Raw genomic sequence first — 22703 nt, forward strand, 5'->3', positions numbered from 1 at the left:
TTCTCCCAGTGCGCTGCGATTCGTTCGTTTCGTTGAATGTGAGGGCGCTCGAATCGAAGGCTGATGTGCGAAAAAGTGACGTAACTCGTAAAAAGAGCGTTTCGGATGCTGGTTCTGTTTGCAGAATAATTTTCACACAAGTATGTTTGGGATACATACATATATAACATTGGAAATAATTTTTGCGCATGTTCGCGAAATGAGCATCGTGGTGTTTTGGCTGCTCGAATATGTTGTGTACTTTGTATTAGTATCAGCTTTAAGCTATCCTTACAATCCTTGCAACATTGACTGTCAATCGGCTTCATTAAAATTAACATGGCAGCAAAATATATTTATTCATGAAATTGCCAAACAAGCATTACCTTCCAGGAAGAACCGTACAACTTCTGACGACGTTTTCTCCGAAAGCTTAACAACGGATTACCTGCGTACAATCCGGTTACAACTTTCGCCTGCCGGTTGCCCCTCATAATAAGCCAACTGCCCGCAACGGATCCATCTGTGACTGCATTGATACTGGCAATTGTTTTCTTCCGAAGCTTCTAAGCCGTACGGCAAGCTTTCCTGACAGCCTCACGTTGTAGAGCTTCCCGCCGGGTGACTTTTCCGCCTACAACGGGAAACAACAAACAACAACTCTCCGCCGGTCAGTCGTGACTTTCATCGACAAATGTGGCAGCAAAAGTAAGTGAAGTGAATACGTCGCACCTACTAGCATTGCGCAATAAGGTCACCACCGAACGTGGGACTGTTTCTCGTTGGAACGAATGCGACGTCAGCCCACCTTTTCTAAAGCTAATGGATGGGCGGATGGATGGATGGATGGATGGAGAAATAGTCTCAGCTTGAGCGGACTGTGACTTTCCCAAGGACGTGAGCTAACGACAAACCCCGTCCTGCCAGGCTTCCGAGGCCGGCTGACACAGGAATCACTGCAAAGGATGATTCTCCAAAGCGTGATCCATTGTCCGCAACGTGGCACCGCTTAGCGGCGGGCTACCGCAATGGAATTGGTCATAACTTTCACAACACGTCCGCAGAAGCCCGGACGATGGCCATGATTTATTATGCTAAAAGTGAGATCTCGACTACGGAAGGTTTCCTTTTGTTTTAAATTTTCATGTTTTAGGTATGCAGGTGTAGAAAATAGTGACGCGCGTGTGGCGGGAAGCTGTGGCATTCCAGGGTGGCTTGTTGTTGCTGTTCGTTCTCCGATGACAGCATGTTCGCTGGTTGAACCCTCAGAAGAAGAAGATGGGTGATGCAATCAGGCTTGCATATTGAGCTATAAATTTAAGCGGCGAATGGTAAAATAATTGTTTAGAGATTGCAATCTAACCATGGCGTAGCCATGTAGGACATACTGAGGTCGGTGGATTGGATTGCTAGGGAAAATGGCCATTTGGTCATGTAGTTTTGTAGCGTGAAGAAATATTATTCTGCAAAAAATAAATTGCTTTTTTCATCTAGGATAGCCTATAATATGCTTTAGAAATGAATGTGTGTGCGAACTCTATCTTATCGGGCTCGTTTTATTAGTAATGACTACACTGCCGCTATTCGCATAACAGTCCTATGTAAAAGTCCTATGTTTTCTTGTTTTTTTGCGGAAATGGGTACATTTTGGCATGCTCTACAAGAGTAGCCATTAAAATCGAGGTTGTGGGAATCAAACCTCACTTTTTTAATGGCTATTCTTGAAAAACATGCCAAAATGGACCCATTTTCGCAAAATTTACTTAGGACTCGCAACTTTTACATAGGACTATTATGCGAATAGCGGCAGTACAGCCTACAGTCATGCGTATGGTTTTGGTTTAGGATGAAATTAGATAAATTATTTTTAGGACATAACAATGGAGGAGGAGACTTAGGCGGAGGCGTAATTTTCCTAAATTATTTTCTTAAGCCAAAGTTTTCAGTTATTGAACGATGAGCCGTACATAATCGGTTGGTTTTAAAATAGTGGTAATATGCTTAAAAGTTCATGCTTTACACGACCATTGAACGTAATTTACATAAGTTAGGATGAACCTTCTATTTTCATTCAAACATATTAGAAAATTAACATTATATTTCAATAGATGCATTTGCCGGCTTTCGTAAAAAGCTTGCTAACATAAATCGAAGATTAACTAAAAATTTTTGAAACGCTAATAATAAATAGCAGCCGATCAACTCTACTGACGGGCTGGTCAGGCATACCAAAAGTACTGCCTGATTTGTACAGTCTTCTAAGAATACTCTTTTTATTGCTGTGTGTTTTGGGTACTCACATTGAGAACGTATTGGCAACAGAGCTTCACAAAAGGAAACATAAAAGTACTTCGGGAGCGAATCAGCATTTTTTTGAAAATGTCTTCGGAATAACATATCTAGAAGAAATAAGAAGCTGTTTTAGTATAGACGATCGTGTCAGCACAGTATAACGATAACAGCAGGTGGGTTTCATTTGCTTTAATTTTAAAAAGTTTCATATTTTTAAAGTTTTACAATTTTTCCAAAAAAATTTTCCGTGTGTCTTTGCTGTATAATAAGTTAATTTGGAGATTTTTATGATAGTAGGCCATGATAAATCTTATCAGTATTTAAAAAAAAACTCTTATCAATATTTCCGAACAATCACTCCGAACACTGTTTTTGGTTTGCATCAACAGTTCAAGCACAAATGAATGAAATTCATCAAATTAATTTTTCTGACCACCGTGCAAAGGCGCTTTTTGACGCCCAAAAATAATTATTGGAACTAGTTAACGACATCACTTTCCATAACATTACGGATAGAAAATGACAAAGTAACGAGTCGTATTCTCTTCCAATCTGTCGTCTACGAGGCTCCTTTCCCACTGCACAATGGTCCAGAAACTAAATTCAGAGGGAAATTTGGGTCTAGACTTCTATAGCAACATTTTAGAGAAAAACTTTCTTCTACAAAGTTTTTACATATGATAAAGCGCTCATGGAAAAAATATCAATAATTAGGGTGACCAACATTTTCGATGCAATCAAGTATCTAACTTTTTTATCTTTGTAGATAAAAGAAAAGTTTACTCTACAATGTTTTAGCTTCATTAATTTTAAGTAACTTTGTAAAACAAGTTTTTCTCTATCTTTGAAAACAACCGATTTATATTGAAAATACCTATTTTAAGCTCTAACTTTTTTATTTCAAGTTTCATCTCAAAACTGTCTTTGAACGTCGTTTAGAGCTTTTTAAGAGAAACAATTTGCAACGCTGACATCGTTAATATCTCAATTTTACTCAAAGTTATTAATATTTTTCATCAAAAAATATGCGTTTTTCATTTGTATGTCATTCATTTTGGGGCAAACATAAAAAATACCTCTTGGTCTCATTTTGAAAGGCATACTTGACTCTATAAATGGAGGAGCTTTTAGAAATATGTTATTTTTTGAATTTGAGTAAATTCAATTTAAAAACAAGACGAAAATTTCAATAATTTTATACATTTTGCATATAAAAGCACCCAGATTTATTTTTTTGTATTTTTTCTTATAACTAGACGTAATTACCTTAAATTTGACCCAAAAAGATCGAAAATCGATCAACTGGTTCAAAAGTTATGAATTTTTTTAAATAAAATACATCGAATATAGCCGTTTTTATGGTCACCCTATTTCGGAGCTGGTCCCCTTAACAACCCAACGAAACAATACGGGTTTGATTATTTTCAACATAGATGCATCCCTGCGATTTTGAGCACAATTGAAGCATTTTGCGTGACCAACTTCGAAATTGGGTGACCATAAAAAACGACAGTGTCCGATGTATTTAATTTAAAAAAAAAAAAACAGTTGACCGATTTTCGATCTTTTTGGGTCAAATTAAAGGTAATTACGTCTAGTTATAAGAAAAAATACCAAAAAATAAATCTGGGTGCTTTTATATGCATAATGTATAAAACTATTGAAATTTTCGTCTTGTTTTCAAATTGAATTTACTCAAATTTAAAAAATAAAATATTTCTAAAAGTTCCTCCATTTATAGAGTCAAGTATGCCCTTCAAAATGACACCAAGAGATATTTTTATGTTTGCCCCAGAATTAATGACATACAAATGAAAAACCCATATTTTTTGATGAAAAATATTAATAACTTTGAGTAAAATTGAGATTTTAACGATGTCAGCATTGCAAATTGTTTCTCTTAAAAAGCTCTAAACGACGTTCAAAGACAGTTTTGAGATGAAACTTGAAATAAAAAAGTTAGAGCTTAAAATAGGTATTTTCAATATAAATCGGTTGTTTTCAAAGATGGAGAAAAACTTGTTTTACAAAGTTACTTGAAATTAATTGAGCTATAACATCGTAGAACAAATTTTTCTTCTATCTACAAAGACAAAAAAGTTAGATACTTGATTGCATCGAAAATGTTGGTCACCCTAATTTTTGATATTTTTTCCTTGAGCGCTTTATCATATGTAACAACTTTGTAGAAGAAAGTTTTTCTCTAAAATGTTGCTATAGAGCTCTAGATCAAAATTTCCCCCTAAATTTGGTTTCTGGACCATTGTGCACTGAGAGCAAAACGACCCTTTTGCAATAGCGGTTCTGAACCGCTCATTCAACGTACCGAACCGACTAATATGAGAGGCTCATGGTTCACAATGATTCAAGAGCGTTGACAGTTCGTATTGTCTCAGTAAACTTCGGGTTCGCGCGAACCATCAGTACTGGTGCGCTCAAAGAACCGTGTTTTTTTCGTGAGCCGTTCGAGCTTTCGCTCTTCTGTAAGAGCCGGTACATTTGAAGGGCTTGTGAGCCGTTCGCCCATCCCTACTCAGAGTTCGCTTATATAATATTTTATCGATGTCCGTCGCGTCGTTTTTGCTTGGATTGCATCATTGCGAGCACGCGATTGGTTGAATTATAATAATGTTGGCCATGAATTTTGATCACTTCACTAGGAAAAATGTTGCAAAAAAAAAATATTTCATAAACTAAAATTTATCGCAGGCTGCTTTTATTATTATTGTGCCTCATAAGCAGGTATAATCTCCCAGATGATCTCGAGGTACGATGCTAGCCTAACAAGGTTCGAGTCTCGGCTCGGGAGAGACTGTTAGTGTCAGTAGGATTGTAGCGCTAGCCCCGTAATTGTCCTGTACACTAAATAGTCGGCTGCGAAGTCTGTATATTAATAAACAGAAGATCAAGTTCCGAATCGGAATGTAGCACCAAGGCTTTGCTTTACTTTAAGCAGGTATTTATGATGCTTTCATTGACTTTTTTAAGAGTGGATAATTCAAGAATTGCGTTGATTTTTACTAATGTCAGTAATCTCACGTGTACTGTTTAGTACTTAGATGTGAAAAACTCATTAACTGCTTCAATTGAAAGCAAGTGTTCGTTCCTAAAAAACGGTTGGGTTAAATTTCCACAAAGCTGTAAATTAATCGAATTATGACTTTTTGACGTAGAATACGTTTTACGGCAATATATACAGGGGTCCAAATTTAATACAGGGATCCAATTTCGAAAATCGAAAACATCGAGAGCGTCACGAAAATTGTCAAATTTCAAACGTTTTAAACTCAGTCAGTTTCCAACCGATTTTCGTCATTTTTGCAGCAATCGATTGGAAAATCATCTAAACACCCGTCCAAATGCAGAAAATTGTAATCTGATTGTACGAACTTTTGAACCTCTTCGAAACGTAAATGTCTACTTTTGATTGGTCGCTTGCTGCCTTTCCCTAAAAAGAACGACAGAATGGATTTCCTAGTTAGCCGGGAATGCACTCGTTGGGCTACATAAAAGACTGCTTCTCCTCAAGCAAGCTCAAGGGACGAATGACCGTTTGGGGTTAAAGTCCCTCCAAATGAAATCAATCAATCAAATCAAGCATGCTCAGTTTACTAGCAGCGGGCAGCAGCAGCGGGCAGCAGCAGCGGACAGTAGCAGCGATGGCAGTGGGCAAAGGTGGCGTGGAGCAGCAGCGGCGGTGGTAGTGGTTAGCTGCAGTTCTTACCTTTTTCAGTTCGGCTCCCCTTCGATCGGAGTTGGACCCCACCAGCGGTAATCCAATTCAGATATCGTTGGGTGAATACAGCCAGAAACTGAAAGAGACTCGCACCGCGAGGTGGTTTGAGAATCCACCGTTATCCAGCGTGTATATAGGGTGTGTGTACATATATAACGTGTGTGAATATATATAGCGTGTGTCGCTGGCGTGCGTCGCTAGCGTGTGTGGCTTGCTATATAGCGTGCGTGGATTGCGTGTGCATGGTTATAGCTTGTCTGTTCATGTCTATAGCATTTGTGTCTTGCGTGTGCATGTCTATGTAGCGTGTCTGAGCATATGTACAGCGTGCATGGCTAGCTACATAGCGTGTGTGGCTAGCAGTATAGCGATTAAAATTATCTTATATAGTTGCAAATAAATCACCTCATGTTGATTTTAATTATCACATTAAATCATTGAGAACCAAATTAAAAATTCGCCATGTTGAAAAAACAATATTCAGTTGTCAAATGGCATTGACAAACATTATCAACCTCTTTTGACTTCAACTAAGCCTACTATTTGCAGCAATCAGTAGTAAAATTATCTGGATACGGCAGCAAGTGAAACCGCATAGCTGCTGCTGTTGATCATTGTCTCGGTAACGACTGTACAGGTAGGGGTAAACAGGGTAAGACCGCCCACCGTAGTTATACTACCAAGTTATATAAGAATTGAAAAATTTCTTTAAAACTAATTTTTGAAAAAAGTGAACTTGTGTGAAAATGGCATTAATGAACAAAAATAATTTTAGAGCCAGGATGGTTTGTTTGATCGGTATGACGTCTTCGGCAGAGTTGAAAATAGTAGCTTTTACTTCCGAAAAAAGTATACACTGTGAAAGAATTTAAATAAAAAAAAAATAGAATCAATTTTTTTCAAAATTTATTAAAAAAAAACTATGTTTTTGCCTGCAAAATCTGCAAAAGGTAAGCTAAAATTTGATGGTTGTTGGATCATGGAGTAATAGAAATATTAATAGCTTAAATTTTGTAAAGAATTTTTATTTTGGCGTTTTGTTTAATGTATATGTCGCTGGTAATTTCGTTCTTAAAAAAAAAATAAAAAAATAAAAAAAATGAAAATATGAATAAAAAATTAATAATAATTATTATTAAGCTATACATAATAAGTGTTCAAAAAATCATACAGACAGGTTTAATGAGTTTTTGTTTTTAGCTTAAAGACAGGTATATTATAAATTTCAATAATATTATACATTTATACACTCTGAAAAATCTATTTATTTTGAAAACCACAAAAAGTTACCTAAACATTGATTTGAACTTGGATAATCAAAAACCAAAAGAGATAAAACTTTGAAAAAAAAATTTTTTTAGATTTTTTACAGTGTATATTTTATTAAAAAGAAAAAAATACCATCTACAACTTTGCCAAAGACACTTTACCGATAAAATCAACCGTTTTGGCCCTGAAAATATTTGTTATCCTCAAAAAATGGTGGGCGGTCTTACCCCGCATGAAAAAGGACTGCACATTTTCAATGACTTTTTAAAATTGAGAAAAAAGCTGGAAAATAAACAAAAATATTTCAGTTCTTATTTTTTAAATGCGGGTATTGAATAGGAGAACCTTTTAGCTAGAAAAAATGAAATTGCAGCCGCAACTTTTTTTTCTATAAACAGAATTGCTTAAGGACGCGGTCTTACCCCGCTTACCCCTAAACGTCAACTCTAGCAGAGAGACCATTAAATTGATTAACCCCATTGAGTGTATTCCTAAACCCATTGCGAGAAATACATTGAGTTACGACAGGCTGTCGTATTCTACGTTAACTCTTCGGTCGTGTTTTATAAACAACCTATTCAGCTATTTTCCTGTATTCTTCGAAGCCAGAAAAGCTTGGTTATTCGGAAAAATATTTTCCATGGCAATTAGTGACGCCGGATAGAAGCTCGTTCAGATTCTCGTCACTGCGAATTGTAACTTGCAGGATTATTCTCGTTCTATTACCTCTAGCAGCGTTCCCCGCCAATTCCAACACTTCCACAGCAGGGTACATATCAGCCGCCAGATCGATAGGTACTCCTGTACCAACTGGCCGTGGCGCTGGCAGTCTTAGAACTGGCTTAGAACCACGAGAAACACGAAGAATAATTTTGAACTGGAACCGATTTCAAAATATACACCCGTACCGCGCGAAATTAATTAAACGAAAAGATAATAATGTGATGTAATAAATCCGTACGATTGTCGTAAATATCTGCGGAGAGGACTAGAAAGACAAGTGGGTGGGGCCGTGCATACGGTATTATGGAAGAAAGTAAAAAATGGTTGGGTTGCGCTGCGCGTTTTTTTTTTCAGGCGGAAAGACGAACGATGCGCGCATAGTGCAACAGTTTTTCATCAACTCTTCAATCGTCAACAAACTCGTCATTAAGATAGCATTGAAGACTAGAATTGCGTTTGAAATTTGTTTGCTTTAATTAAATCTATAAGAAAGATAGCGACCTTCGATCACATCTGAATTTTTTCCACTTCACACACAGTTTGGACGCGTCTTTGATTCAGTTGAAGAAAGCATCCAGCCTGAGTAAAATTTTCGCTCCCGTGAATGTGTATGTACAGATAAAATTTTTCGCATTGCTAGCTATGAAGAAAAACACTAATACGGTGCTCATAGAAGTTTTGTTATTTTCTTTCGAATGGAATGGTTCAATATAATATTTTCCATTCCGTTGACCACTGTGCTATCCAAGCCAGGGCACAGAACAACAGCCAGAAGTCGTGACGTAAGATAATATCCTATATAACGTGTCAACAGACATGGAATGGCAACGACTCCTGCTAGGAAAGCAAATATGCCATCACTGCAAACGACAGCGGATTTTGTTGAATCGCTGAATAATTGATCGCTACTGCTGAGTTTTTGATTTTATTTTTATAGCAACAAAATTTTGAACTTTATCTCCGATTGCAAACAGTAGCAAAGTAGAATCGTTGCTGCGTGGGAAGCAGAGCTCCAGCTATGTGTATTTTTTATGTCTATCTATGTGCTGTCTATAGGACATCCATTCGATTCTATTGAGGCTCTTGCGAAGCGGAAGGAAACCCAGCCAAAGTGCCCTAAGCTGAGCTGACGCACTTGCCAAACAAAGCCGTAAAATGATCCTTGTCGGCAGTAAGACGCGATATGAGGCGTTATATTGTTACGCCTCAGTCGGTGCTGGTGGAAGAGAGAAACGAGTGCAACTAACAGTTCTCACTTAGTTGCGGAAAGTAAGCGCGATTCAAGAGGACCCTTGATGTGGTGGGGTCGAACTACGGGGTGGAGATACCGATAATGGAATTACCAATAAATATGGATTGAATAGCTCAGCTAGGCGGCGTTTATATTGAATGATGTCAACCACTAAGCGTTTGTGGCTTCCGCAAAACCCAACCGCATAACATATCGATTAGTGCAATGCTCTGCGACATAAATTCGAGCTCTAATTTGTAGCTGAAAATTTAATTTCCGGCCGCATAATTCTCATTACGAATTGTAAAACATTTGCTCGAGAGCGGCTTAATTAACAATTAACCATTATTTCTCCGCCTCTTTCTTTGCAGGCCGTATAAATCAGGACCTAATTTCGCGCTTCATGCACAAAGCTTGCCGGCAAAAATACAGAATACCACACGTGGCAGCAGCTAACAGGTGAGATAGACTATTTAGACACGCGAAGCACAACCATTATTCAGATAGCGGTTTAAATAGATTACATTTTCTGTCCTGGTGGCGACCTGGTGGCGAAGGCCAAATTGCCAGTGTCATCCCGTACCGACACCGCCCGTGACCGTTGACTCGCATTACTACGGCTAATTAATTCCGAGGCCCCGTAGACCGGTGATGACAGATGAGAATTATTCCACCTGCCTATTGGACACCGGACCGCTAAGAAACCGGAGAATCGCAGCAGCAGCGTCTTCCGATGCCGGTTCCATTCTATACAAAAAAAAAGTCCGGTGAGAGCGCAGATAAAATATCATCTTCATTTGTTTCGCGAGCGGAAAATGTTTCGCTGCTAATTGCGGAAGCTTTATTAAGTTGCAGAATTTTGTACTTTTCTCCTTTTGTAGTGGATGAAGACCGCGGTAATATAAAATGTTGTTATTACTTGGAGCTCAAGTATTCGTTACAATTGTTCTACGAGTTGGAACGTAAATGGGAGATTTTATTTTGTTTTAAAAGGTAGACTGGAAGAAGTTTGAGTGAGCGAATCTTTTGAATTTGTGGAATAACAGTGTTTACGATTTGCACATTATCTCTGCTTACGCTGTAACGTTACAATTTGACACCAAAGCCCAAAAACACAAATCACCACTATTTGGGGTTCTTACACCGTGTTGAATTAACACAAAGTAGTTGGAGATCCACTTAGCTTCAGACAAGCACTTACCGTAAATTGAATTAAAACGCTGTCTCATTTGTTTTGACACAGCATTAACCAAACAAATAAACAAACAAACAATTCCGACCCGGGTGTAGCGGAAAATACTGCAGCGTCCCAATTATAAAGTTTCCGATTTCCCATAATTGCATGCAATTCTGTCTCGCGTTGGGTACACCAAGCATTTGGAGGGCGTGCCGTAAAAACATTTGTAATTAAAATAAAAATCAACTGTTAATTTAGCGAAAGTATTTTTGTTTTTTATTTCGCGAGGGGAAAAAGTTGTTGGCTTTTTGATTAAAGCCATTCACAGCCCGATTGGTGATTGCTTTCATATTGACACACTTCGCGAGTACTGGGGGATTCACGAAGCTGGTCGATTTCGAGCGCAATTAGTTTTCTTCTTTCCCCATCAAAAGAGCAAAAATGAAATAAAAAATGAGCTAAATTCGGAGTCAACAACAATAGCAAAAAAGGCAATCAAGTTAATTCATCATTCACTTGTACGCAAACCCATTAGCGCAATTCAGGCTGAGTTTTACGATGTCGTTGTGGGATTTAGATTCAGATTATGCGATGGAAAGGAAGAATACCTAAACATTCTTGCTGGTGCTGTGTTTATTAATGTTATTATTATCCTGTTGCTGCGTCACAAGCTTCATCGAATAGAACTAAAAGTGCTTTTAATGCATCACATTGAATTATGGTGACATTAGGCTTCGTTTAACGATTTCGTTACCAATTGCTGTTTTAGTATTAAATATTAAACGGGTATAGGAACTCGCAGAGTTTTATGAGTTATCGAACCAAATTTAACAAATTTATGCCGCACGCCAACTTTTTCTCTGAAGGCACCATTTCGGAAAGTTAGTCTTCCGAGATGGTTTGCATAAATTATTAGTGGTAGAAGATGTATGCCTGCCGAGATGGAACCGGAAGCCAATTCCCATCTGGATAAACTTCAATAATCCAAAGTCTCAATTCTTCGTAGCTAAGGAAAAGGGTCAGCCATTACTTTCCTGTTTAGGGTCGCTCCCAAACCACATAGTCATTAAAACATAGGGATGGAGGAGTTTTTCAAAAATTGAGGAGCGCGTGGCGGTTTTACGATTTATTTTCGATTAAAAAATTTATGAAGATCTTGCTGAGTGCTGCAAACTGATAAAATTTAACAGCTCGATAATGGTCAAAATAATATAATAATTAGAGTATAATTATTTACGATTCGGTGGACTATTGATAGTTGATAAATTGGAAAGTTTAGTAACATTTGTCCTTGACAGCAAAAGTACAAAGAAACTACAGAACTGATATTTGGTCAGCTTCGTATCTGCAAGGTTAAAGAGTTCGCTTTATTTATTTGTCAAGAAATCGGTATATGTTAAAATCTTTTTTTCCACGTCTGTCCGATGAGTGCGGTATTTGTGAAAACACTTAAGCGTTATTAGTTGAGATGCCGAGAAAAATCTGTCTATTACCTTGGTTGGTCTAATGCAAACCGGTGTTGATGTTTGATACAGTGCTCAAGAAGTGCTGTTTTGCCTCTCATCTCGATTACTATGTTGCAGGTCCGACGTTTCGGCCTTTGATCTTGGCCTTCCTCAGGGGATCTTTCATATAATAAAACTGACCATGGGGGATATTGGTCCTTTCCCAAGGAATTGTAATTGGGGATTTTTGGAGAAAGTACATTAAAATTTTACTTTGAGTTTTTTTTCATCTCTGTGTGCGCTCATCTCTGCGATCTATTGTGATTGTGTTAATTCCCTTGAGAGGATTAATGTTCCTCTGGTCAGTTTTATTAAAAGTAAACTTACTTTTTACAAGAGGAAGGAGACTTTTCGAAACCTCGTTTACACCGCGTCATTGATGTAAGTTTACCAATTATATGTGATGTGTAATCAGAGTTTGAAGCTCATTTCTTGAGGAAAAACTGAGACCTATCGGCCGATATTGGGTTGGAAGAGACTCCCCTAGTTTGAAAGAAACTGTTACTGTCGGTAGGATCGTAGCGCTAGCCCCGCAAACGTCCTGTACACTCAACAATTGGCTGCGGAGTTTGTGTCCAGTAAGCAGAACAGCAGAACGGTTCTAGTTTTGAATAAAAAGAAGAAGGTCGCAGTTCAAACTCTCAAAACTCATTCCAGTCACCTCTGGGATGCCCGAGGGTTTGCATTTGGGTCCACTTATTTTAATTTTTGTATGTAAATGACCTTTGGATCATACTTCAAAATATTCATATCGTAACGTCTCTAAGAAATCAAGCTACAAAAATTAATCGAAAGGTGTTAAGTGTTCAGGGTTGCCTCAAACTTGTGATATAATAATTATCATATTTTTTCAATAGTAAATTGATGAAAAGTTGAGTTGAAAATCATCTATTTTGGTTTAGTTTCGCTGCATTTAACCAATCAACAACTCGCTTCCAAAAATATGAAAAGGATGGTAGAGTGTAGAATTGTATTTGCCATGCACACTTAATTTATCTCGGCAAACTTTTAAACTGCTGATCGAATTCGGCGAATCTTTTAGCAATTGTCAGCAGTAGAACACGTATCTTGTCGTGTTGCTGTTTTTTCCTGTAGGTGCCAATGACCACTGCTACCATTGGTTAGATTCATTGTGGTGTACTACGCGTTAATTTTTATGCACTCGACTTCTCTGATGGAGTTTCTTACCTTCATTAGTTCAGCAGACCATATTTCGTTAGGCGTAATGATACCTTTTCCAAGAATACGCAGCCTTTGCTGAATTAATGCGCTGCATTGGCACAGAGAGTGTTCCGAGGTTTCTACTTCAGAATTACAGAAACGACATATGTCATCTGTTAGTATACCTATTTTTTAGAGTGATACCTACTCCTACTACTTACCTAGTTAACGTACTCAGATCAACTTTATTCATACTGAGTAGTTTCCGTGAGATTCTATTACATGGTGTAATGAATAGTTTAGATTGTCTTGCTTTAATTGATTGATTGATTTCCAGCCAGATCAGATTTCAAATAGGATGAAGATATCCCACAGAATCGCTCCGGCCCGACGAATGCAGTTGAAGAACCAATTCTTGCTAAGAGATCGGCTTTTTCATTTCCTTCTATACTACAGTAACCAGGCACCCAGTATAGATTAACAACGTTGGGTACAGTTAGTTGTCGTAGTGAGTGAATACAATCCCATATCAACTTCGACCGACATGTGTACCTATGCTTGTAATGCATTGAGGGCTGCTCTGAGAAGGCTGATCTGAGAAAATGCAGATATTGACATACCTATATTTCCTAGCCAAGCAAATACTCGTGCATGTTAGAATAGCTACTAATTTAGCTTGAAAAACTGTGGGCAACTGCCCTATTGGAATTGATATATTGATTCCTGGTCCAGTGACCCCCGCGCCTGTTGATTCGCCCATTTTAGAGCCATCTGTAAAAATATGACTGATCCAGGACGAACTTTGGGACCACCTTCTTCTCATTCACTGCGATTGGATTTAGTCACTTTGAAAAAAACATTGGAGTTAGTCCTAGCGTGGATGTCTTCATTCATGGTTACTAAGGTGTTCATTTGGAAATCTTTGAGGATTTGTAGATATCCCTTTAGATCCCCTTCCTGAAAAGTTTTAACACGTTTGAGCCTAAGAGCACGTTTTTCGGCTTCAAGTTGTTCATATTGATGTAAGGGTAAAAGATATAAAAAAGCTTCTAAGGCTTTGGATGGTGCACTGGCCAATGCTCCTGTTTTTGATAAGCATGCCAGACGTTTTAGTTTATCTAGCATCTTCTGAGGTGATATTTGTGCAGTTTTAGCCCACCAGACTAGCGAAGCATAAGTTACTCTGGATCTGACTATTGCCGAGTATATCGAATGAATCATCCTCGGCTTGAGTCTCCATTTATTGCCAAAAGTATTGCTTCAAGCCCAAAGAGCGTTGGTAGCTTTTGGGATTGCATACTCTAGATGGTCGTTCCAGTTGAGCTTATGGTGAACTATAACACCCAGGTACTTAGTTCGTATGGATAGCACCAACTGTGTTTCTCCCAACTTAAGACTTGCAATATTATACTTGCGGCTTGGAAGGAAGACAAATAAATTATTCTCGTGTCAGATGGAAGCAGATATCAAGAGTGCAACTGTTGCGTGTTGCATATTGCCGATGTGCGACCGGGGGAAAATTCTGTGCGTGATGACGCTAGTTGCTTGTATTCACGAGCATGAATTTCGAAATTCTGCTGTGTTGTTTTTTCAGGATGTTACATTCTTTTTATTTATTCATTTTTTTATTTTATTTTCACGAAAAAAAATTTTCAATAAAGACAGGTCGGACTCGATTATCCGGAGACTCGATTATCCGGGGGCCCGATTATCCGGGGCTCGATTATCCGGAGAAAATAACTCGATTATCCGGAGTATTTTTTTCTTCTGTATTTCTATAATGTATTTTAGTCTTCCGGGTCATTGGGAGTTTGCCCCATTCTAGTTGCAGGTAGTTCGTTTTTAGTCTCGTCGTTCCTTTAACCAATTCTTACTCAGCAACCTCCAAGAGCAAGGTATTATGGTTTTTAGTTGCCGATGAGGCCAACCACTATTGGTCAACCGGTTTCAAATTTATGGTCGGAACATATTTCTGTAATATAATGGCCATGATCAATGCAGTAGTTAGAGCCACAAGGTGGCCTGTTTCGGTGGTGTTCCAGATACTCCTGATTATTGAACCAAAACTCATCAAGCGAAATAAATAACGATTTGGTATCCGCAAATCAGCCCATTAGTGGCCATATCGAGCATCTAGGTCGTTATAGGTCACTTAGGAACTAGAAGAAAAAATCATGAGTGTTGTCAAAATCGAACAGGGTCTGTGTATGTAACGACTCTATTCTTCTTAGTATTTAAGATAACAAAACAGATAAATACCTAAATCAAATCCAATTCTATTTGTTTCTGGAAAATATTTCCATTAATCTCTCGAAGCAAAAGCTGTCTTTCTAATGGTAGTTTTGATTTATTTTTTTTTTTGGTTTTAACATCTTCGAGATAATTAATATAACATAATTTATTATTCCGTACATATGTATAACAAACGCCGACAAACAGTCTAAAGACAATTTTTAATTTATTTCGTCGGCGCATGTATTCTGTACAACATACTATAATAGAAAACTTACTGTTTTAATTGAGAGATATTAAAAATAAAAAAATAAAAAATGGCTCAATTATCCGGAGGATTCGATTATCCGGAGCGAAATGTTTTTCAAAATTCCGGATAATCGAGTCCGACCTGTAATGATAAAGGTTTATCTCATTATAATATGTCAAAACATAAGAATAACCCACCCCAAACAGGTGAAATACCCGAAACAAAAAAAATGTCTTTACGCTGTTTTCTCAACACGATGATTTTTCAGTTGAGACTGATATGCAATTACAGGCAGTTTTTTTTTTCATTAAAATTACTTTGTTGGGGGTTAAACTAAATTATGCCAGCGGTTTTTGTCATCAAAAAAATTAAATTTGTAATTTTTTTTAATCAAACACTGTGAAAGATATTCATGGTCAACAGACGATTCGGTCAGAAAACGAATTTCGCCTCGGCAGCCAATTTGAAGATTAACTTTCACACCTGAAAGAAATGATGAATGTTCTAAACTTGAAGCTTCGAAATCTGCAAAAATTGTCACAATATTTGAAACTTTAGCAAATCAGAGTAAATTTGGGGCTGTCCACATTCCACGTGGATAACTTAGAGGAGGGGTAGGGGGTACACAAATGTCCAAGCTTGTTCACGGTAGGGGGGGGGGGGGGAGGGGGCAATGCTAATGTCCACGTGAACACGATATTTTTTTAATCATTTTGAACTAAATTCAGTAGTCATCTTTCCTATTTGAAAGAAGTGTTTTCAGATGTTTCAAGCTGCATTTACTAAAGTTTTAGGCATTTAAAAGTAAACATGATAAAGTTTTTCCTTGAGTTTGATATTTTTTCTGGTTAATAGTTGCTCTTTCAAGTTATTGGATACTAATTTGAAAACATTTTTCAGCTGAGGCGTTTTCTGCTCATTCGAACAGTTTTCTATTTAATTTGGAAATCATTTCGTTTGGGACCTTTCCGCAGTTTTACGTTTTTAGTCATTTTGGCTCAATTTATATTATTTCTGACCGCTGTGACTTATAAAAGTTAGGGATATGTTCGAGATGATTTTATTTTCATGCTCTTTACTCCGCCTTTTGAGCCATTTTTTTTTTTTTTTTTTGGTTTGTTCCTATGCGTGAATAATATATATTAAAGTTTGGAAATGACAATCGACTTCCATTTGTTAATTACATGTAAATTTTATCTTCATTATTATTTTCGTTTTTGGGCTCAAGTGTTTTTACAAGTAATTTTTTTTTATTAAACTACATTAGAAAGGGCTCAAAAACTATAGTTGCTTCCATTTTAATTTTTTTAAATTTCAAATACGTTTTTTGAATTTTTGTTTTGTTCTTCTTAACGTGTTTTTAGTCACTTGAAGTTACATTCGGGACTATTTCTTTCTCGACTTCTTCTAGATATCAGGGACGGTTTTTCCTGTGTCAACTTTCGTATGCGTTCTTACTAGTTTTTAGAGACGTTTTAAAGATTTTTGACGTTATTTTGTGGATAAATTTTTGATAGTAGTTTTTGGAATTATCCTGACGTAAGATAAATTTAAGCTCAATGGGTTTGTTTTTTTTTTTTTGCATTTTCCTGTTTTCCTAAAATTAGAATTATATATTTTTCATTTTCTCGTTTAAATGTAACTCACCGCTCGTCTCGTCTTTTGTAATAGGGGCCATAATTTGTGATTATATTTCTTTCAGTTTCTTTTCCCCTTTTCCTTTCTCTTTTTCCCCTTCTCTTTTCATATTGTGCATTTCTCGGCTCTCTTAGGCTGAATTTTGATGGGATTCTTTTCATTTTGAGCTGATTTTGAAATTTTGTTATTCTTTTGCTAAATTTTTTTTTCATTCTAAACTTATAACAATGCAGTCCTGACTGTCTGTCTGTCTGATCCATGTAGACTTGAAAACTACTGAGCCGATCGACGTGAAAATTTGTATGTAGGGGGTTTTGAAGCAGGAAACGGTTCCTATGAAGGTTTGAGACCCCTTCCTCCCCTGGAAGGGAGGGGTCACATACAAATAAAACACAAATTTCTGCTCAACTTAAGAGCTATTCAAGCAAATGTAACCGAATTTGGCATGTATTTTTGTTATAGATCGGCACCCCTCCCTATTCAGGAAGGGAGGGTTCCCGTGCAACTTAAACACAAATTCTCGCATAACTCTAACACTAATCAGGCAAATGGAACCAAATTTGGCGTGTGGAAGTTTTTGGAAGCAATAATTCTTACTATGGCAGTTTGACGCCCCTCCCTAAGGGCTCTCATACAAATGTAACACAAATTGCTGTGTAACTCAAGAACTAATCAGGCAAATAAACCAAATTTCTCATGCGTATCTTTTTAAGAGTAATAAACTTAAAAATGGTGGTTTGACACCCATTCCTCTTTTGGAGGTGATGGGCCCATATAAATGAATCACAAATTTGTGCATAACTCGAGAACTTATCAATCAAATGGAACCAAACTTGACGTGTGGACGTTTTTGGAAGCCAAAATTATTTCTGTGCTAGTGACTAATAAAACCACCGAAACATTTTTCGACCTTTCGTTGTAAAAAAATGTCCGCGTGGACATTAAGGGGGTGGAGTTTGTTTGGTAAATGAGCATGCTTGTCCACGAGGAAAAGCGGAGGGGGGGGGGAAGATTTTTGAAATGACAATTTTTGTGTCCACGAGGAATGTGGACGGCCCCTTTGACCTTTTTCCTTAGAATGTTGTCACTCGAGTGTTGCTCACGATACAGTGATATTATATTCTCCCCCCTTATGATGTTAGGGGTGATAAAATAGGGAAAGTGATAAAATCGGAATTTTTTTTTATTACAATTTTGTTATGGAAAATTTAGAATCAATAATTTAATACGTAAAATCAGCGATTTAAGTTACTACAAACAATTTAATCATATAAAAAAGCAATTCTATCCATTTCGTTAATACAACTAGAGGTAAAGTCTAGGAGATTCGTAGTGACGGAGCGGCCAGTCGTAAAACCATGTTGGTCAGATGAAATATAGTGTCTAGTGCTACGTTGTATAGCTGCACTTACGATAATTTCAAAAAGCTTCGAGCCCGCGGATAAATTGGTGATGCCGCGGTAATTTTTTACGTTGCTACGATCACCATTTTTGAAAACAGGAAACATTATGGAGTTTTTCCAGACATCCGGGAATTTTCCTGATGCGAAGGATTCATTGAAGATGCGGCATAGTGGCACAGCAAGCAATTCGGCGCATCGGCGAAATATTACAGCTGGAATCCCATCCGGCCCAGCGGAATATGACGTTTTCAATTTCTTAGCAGCCGTGATGACCATTTCTGGAGTGATTTCAAAGACATCTAAGTCAACACAATTATTCGGAACGTTCTGTATAGCACTTTCGACGGATCGTGTAGGAACAGGATCGGAAGCAAAAACCGACGAGAAGAACGTGGCGAACATCTCACATGCATCAGCTTCGGTAGACGATTTAGATTCATCAAGAAACACTTCCGTCGGTATTGCGGAGCTTTTCCTCTTCGAGTTTACGAAGCTCCAGAACTTTTTCGGGTTTCTTCGCAAATTAGCCTGGGTGCGCAGAACATATAATTTATAAAGACTAGCGTTTAGTCGCCGGTAATTTTCACTGGCACGCTTAAAATCGTATTTACTCTGAACGGTCCGCCATCTGCGATGTTTACGATGGTATGCATTGCGAATCCGTTTCAAGCGCCGCAGCAAGCTGTTGCCCCATGCTGGTGCAGGGGGGGCTTCACGTAAGGCAAATTTTCACTTAACCATTGGCGGATAACATCGCAAAAATGCTCAGCCATATTATCAACCGATTCTGTCTCGAACATCCTAGCCCAATCAATGCTCGAGAGATACGCAGAAAAGGCAACGAAGTCGATTTTACGGTAGTTCAAATCGCGCGTAATAGGCGGGACGAACATTTGTGAAGCAGCTGAACAGTTAGTAATGGGAAGCGAAATTAATAGTGGGGGATGATGCACATCAGGTTCAATCAGCGGCATTTCGCATTTGTCTACTAACACGTTACTGTCACTAGCACAGAAAACCAGATCCAACAGTCTGCCAAGATGATTACGTTGTAAATTTACCTGACATAAATTAATGAAATCCATGCCGTCAATCAAAGTTGCATTTGTTGCAGAAAGCTGTGCCGAACTAGTATGCTGTATCACACCGTTGCATAAGTTCCAGGCAATTCGAGGCTGATTGTAGTCGCCGCAAACAATTATTATGCTATCGGGAGGACTATTGTCACGAAATTCACGAACAGAAGCAATGTGTGCATCTACGACTGACGCATCGTTACTTTTGTCCGGTGGAATATACACAGTGCAAAGTAAAATTTTCTTATTACGAATACTCGCTCGAACGCATACCTGTTCTAAATGCCGTCCGTGTGCGGGCTCAAAGAGAGTACACGGGTGTTGTTTATTCACAGCAATCAAAACACCTCCAAAGGAACGTTTCGTGCTATTTATCGCGTTCCTGTCGCACCGAAAAACACTATATGAGTTTCCGAAAAGCTGGAGTGAATGGATGCGGTCGTCTAGGCCAGTTTCAGTGAGCATAATGACGTCGTACATGCTGTCTTCAGTGTGCAGAAAAAAATCGTCGATTTTTGTTCGCAGTCCCCGCACATTCTGATAGTTTAACCAGATGTTTCCTATATCATGACGATTGTCCGGAATGCTGAAACTTGAATGATGGTCAGGTACCAATTGTTCAGAATTTAAACTATACATGCCTGAAGCAGTAGGCTGGAAGCCCCCTTCCCGCACTCCGACCGCAGGGCCGGGACGATGACGAAGGCGAATCTCAACAGAGTGCGCGACTGTGGCGGAGGGGTCAGGGGCTTCCATAGTGCCTATTAAAGGGTGTCCCGGGTCCAAAACATCAGCGGCAGGAACATTAGTTGGCAGAAAGTGGTCTCCGTCGAAAGTCTCATGGACATAAAATTGCAGTTTTATTACGTTGTCGGTCAAATCATGTGCATTAGTTGCACAGCAGGCGAAATCACAATCTAATTTTTTGGCAATTCAACAAACTCCCTAAACAGCATGCCAGTAGGCCATGAAGCCGGATCCAATGCAACATTTTTCAAATCTGGATCCAGGCCGATTTTGTAAGACACATAAGAGAGGTTCGATGTATCAATACCTTTCCGCACGAGCCGTACGGCAACAACAGGCTCAGTGGTGTGCAAACAGCGCGAAATGATTTTCTGTATGTCACCGTCGGTGACCTTAGGATTCAAACCAGATAAATATAGCCAAAAACGGTTCTTTGCAGCGACGGGAACAATTGAAGGTACTGATAAATCACTCAGATCAATGTTATTCTCACCACGATCGGCTTCGATATGAATAGGTTCAGTACGACGACGTTTTGCGTTTTTTATTGGCCAAACAGGCGTAGTAGACAAAGCAGAAGATGTACCAAGCATTGGATCCTCAATCACCGATGTGCGGGGCATATTGTCAATTTTCCTGCTCAATTTATCGACGACATCAAAGAGCTTCTGAGCCTGCGCTGGTAAATCGGCAATAGGCTGTGGTTGTGAGGATTGGTTTGATTGCAACTCTGTCACATAAGCGCAAACAGATCGGCCTTTCAGTACCTCACGACAGGACGGACAAATGAATATTATTTTGCCTTGCGCTAGAAATTCTTTACAGAGACGACTATTGATACCACAGCATTGCTGGTTGATATGAAAACAAGTTTCACAGAAGCCGCAACGGATGGGTTCCAAATCATTTACAGCCAGTTTGCACTCACCGCACAGTGTTTTCTCCATTCTGTTTTGGTTCAGCAAGCGGTAGCAGTATTTAACGAATGTTGTTATTGCTGGAAGCAACAATAGCGGCCGAATCAAAAATACGATTTATCAGTTAGCGGGATCAAACCAATGATATTATAAAACTTCACGATATTTGAACCAGGAAACAGTTCCAATTCACTATGTGCGCATATAAAATACGATATTAGCGGTTAAACTGACAAAAAATTACGTTAATTCAGTGACGAAAACTTTGAAAGATATTCACGCAGACTTAACGAAACAACAACAACAAACAAGAATAGTTCGAGACTCCTCCCTCTTCTCGAAATGAGGTATAACACAAACTTCTGCGTAACTTGAAAACCAATCAAGCAAATGGAACCAAATTTGACATGGTGAGATTTTTGGGGGCAATAAATATTTTAATGATAATTTGACACCCCTTCCCTCCTCTGGAAGGGAGGGATCTCATATGAATGAAACACAAATTTCACTACTAGCTCGTGGGTTAGGTACTAGGGATTGCATAAAGATATTTTGTTGTGCTGTTAGCGTTATACATTTCGCAAGCAGCTAAAAAAACCATTTTTCGTGATTTTCAAAATAATTGAATGTAATGTAATGCAAGAGAAACCAGAAAGAATCCTTAATGTGTGCGGATAGCCCTTTCACAAAATATCTTCTCAATACTTTTTAAAATACATGATAATTCAAACCTTTCTTACATTTTCCTTTATTATTCTAACATTATCAAAGTTACCTGCAAGCGAAAAACAAAAAAATATCGATGGCATAGTTGAAACAACACTGATGAATTTAGTTATCGTGGATGCATTCTAGTGTATCCAGTACTTGTTTCAAAAATACAAAAATACAAATTTATCTAGCAGGCTGTTTACAAACTTCAACAGACGAAATCTTGTATTTTAATTGACAGTGAAATTGTCACTTGTGAAGAATAGCGAGATTTGGAAATGGTTGAAGTGCAATTACCCCTAAAAATATATAAAAGATTGTACAATAGACTGTTTGTTCTACTAGATAAAACCTAACAGCGTTTTGTGAAAATTGGCATTTTTGGGTGGCTGATAACTTTGTAGGAGGTTTCAAAACTCGGAAAAATGTGGGAAAAAGTTAGAATGAAAATTCGGACGAAAATTCGGCCTTTTCAAAGAAAGCTGAATATGCCTCATAAGTCATAATATGCAAGAGATAGAAACATGAGCCCTTCGGCAAAGTTTCTTGTTTTGAGATAACCCCAACTCTGCTGAAGACACTATGCGTTTATCTAAATCTAATTAAAAAGCAAATTTTCTATTTAACTTTTAGGTGAATTGATCACATTTATCAAT

At 38.1% G+C, this 22703-nt stretch overlaps 2 protein-coding genes across 3 annotated transcripts in view; one reads left to right on the forward strand and one right to left on the reverse strand.

The window, feature by feature from the left end:
• The window catches only part of LOC129723412 (neuroligin-4, X-linked-like), a 591759-nt gene that overhangs the window by 148437 nt on the left and 420619 nt on the right, over window positions 1–22703 (forward strand). The window contains exon 3 of one of the 2 annotated variants that reach the window (XM_055677612.1): window positions 9602–9689. The exons of the other annotated variant lie outside the window; for it this stretch is intronic. The gene's annotated coding sequence lies outside the window, so the exon portion shown is untranslated. The remainder of the gene's footprint in view (window positions 1–9601; window positions 9690–22703) is intronic. 2 annotated transcript variants of the gene reach the window in all.
• LOC129720548 (uncharacterized) lies at window positions 20590–21366 on the reverse strand. The gene has a single exon (XM_055672026.1). It carries the CDS (start codon window positions 21364–21366, stop codon window positions 20590–20592), a length of 777 nt encoding a protein of 258 aa, XP_055528001.1.

The sequence above is a fragment of the Wyeomyia smithii genome, chromosome 2 (assembly GCF_029784165.1).
Source record: "Wyeomyia smithii strain HCP4-BCI-WySm-NY-G18 chromosome 2, ASM2978416v1, whole genome shotgun sequence".
Lineage (NCBI taxonomy): Eukaryota > Metazoa > Arthropoda > Insecta > Diptera > Culicidae > Wyeomyia > Wyeomyia smithii.